Below are 1,537 nucleotides of genomic sequence, written 5' to 3' on the forward strand. Positions count from 1 at the left end.
CAAAACTAATAAACAACTGTCTGATAAAAATATAAAAAAGAAAGAAAATTTTCAACATGTTACGGATAAAAATAAGGTGTAAATTCAGGTGCAGTCGATTTTACGTGAAGTTAATAGCTGAGAGTCAATAAATAAAAATTTAATCAAATTTAAAAACAAATATTCATGTAAAGACTGATATACAAATATATTCACATAAAATTATTAACAAAAAAATCAAATAATTTAATATATTTAATTAAATTATTATATAATTTTTTTAATTAATAATTTGATATAAAAATAATTGTACTTAAATTTTCACCTTTCATTCCACCCAAAGATTGAGCATTCCACCTAAGAGGATCGAAATTTCCTCTTAGAATCAGCCGTCAAGTCAAACGCTGTCGTTTCCATTTAAAATTATTATTATTTTCATTGTGACCTTTCGCCTCCCAAAAAGTGTCAACCAAAAAAAAAAACCCTGAAAACGTATATTCTTTGTTTCCATAGTTGACTTTCCAAAACCACGCGCCGTCACGTTTAACTTTTAACGGCCAAAGTTAAGAAACAACCTATTTGTTTCTTCCTCCTTTCTTTCAAGCTTCCAAACCAAACGCTATATAAGAAATCTTCTTCACCTTCCAACCTTTCATTCCAAAATTTCCTTCACTTCTCTCTACACATTCTATATTCGTATTCCTCTCATCAATAAGCTCCAAAAGCTTTGGAACATATTTTTCAATCTAATAATATGTCGTCACGGAGTTTTGAGATTACTATCTTATCAGCAGAGAATCTTAGAACGAACAAAACATCAATAAAGAAAAACGTTTTTGTGAAGATTCAAACCGATGGAAACGGCGAAGTGAGGACGACGAAGGTGAACGGCGAAGGCGGAAGCTACCCTTCATGGAACGAGAAGGTTGTCATGGAAGTTCCATTGCATGCAAGGTTTATAACTTTGGAGGTGAATTGCAAAGCAACAATGGGGATTAAGAGTGTTGGAATTGCAATGATACCGGTTTCGGATATAGTAGGAGGGTTTGTCCCTCAAAATCAAGTTCAATTTTTGAGTTATAGGTTATGGGATAGCAAGGTTAACAGAAATGGGGTTATAAATATTTCTGTAAGGGTCAAAATGCCGGAGATTTCGTTGTTGTTGCCGCCGGCGATAAATGGGTTGCCGGCGCAAGGAGTTCCGGTGACCGGAAAGAGCTCTAATGCGGTTGTAACTGGAATTCCAATTAATTGGTTTTAGATTATAAAGAGTGATGGAAAATATTGTTAATAGTTATTTTTAGTTGCTTAAATATTATTGGACGTGAAAACGCTAGACTTGAGTGTCCATTTTACTTTTTAATATGTTGGGAAAAATGAAATATACAATAACAATAATAAAAAGGGAATGATATATATAAAATTTTAATTTTTATATATTTAAAAAAATATTGTACAATTATTTAATCAAAACTACGTGTTTAATAAATAAATTTTTAAATAATAAATTTAAAAGTTAATTATTTTTTCATGACATAANTTTTAAAATTTTTTTATT

General features: G+C 30.5%; 1 protein-coding gene across 1 annotated transcript; it reads left to right on the plus strand.

Annotated features, from left to right (window-relative positions):
- Nucleotides 1-639: 639 nt before the first annotated feature.
- Nucleotides 640-1,315, plus strand: LOC107473285 (BON1-associated protein 2). Its single transcript, XM_016092838.3, has one exon. It carries the CDS (start codon nucleotides 734-736, stop codon nucleotides 1,238-1,240), a length of 507 nt encoding a protein of 168 aa, XP_015948324.1. The 5' UTR covers nucleotides 640-733; the 3' UTR covers nucleotides 1,241-1,315.
- The last annotated feature ends 222 nt before the right edge of the window (nucleotides 1,316-1,537 follow it).

The sequence above is a fragment of the Arachis duranensis genome, chromosome 2 (genome assembly GCF_000817695.3).
Source record: "Arachis duranensis cultivar V14167 chromosome 2, aradu.V14167.gnm2.J7QH, whole genome shotgun sequence".
NCBI classification, from domain to species: Eukaryota; Viridiplantae; Streptophyta; class Magnoliopsida; order Fabales; family Fabaceae; genus Arachis; species Arachis duranensis.

Coding starts and splice junctions, on each gene's coding strand:
- LOC107473285 (XM_016092838.3), top strand. CDS start 734: ATGTCGTCACGGAGTTTTGAGATTACTATCTTATCAGCAGAGAATCTT.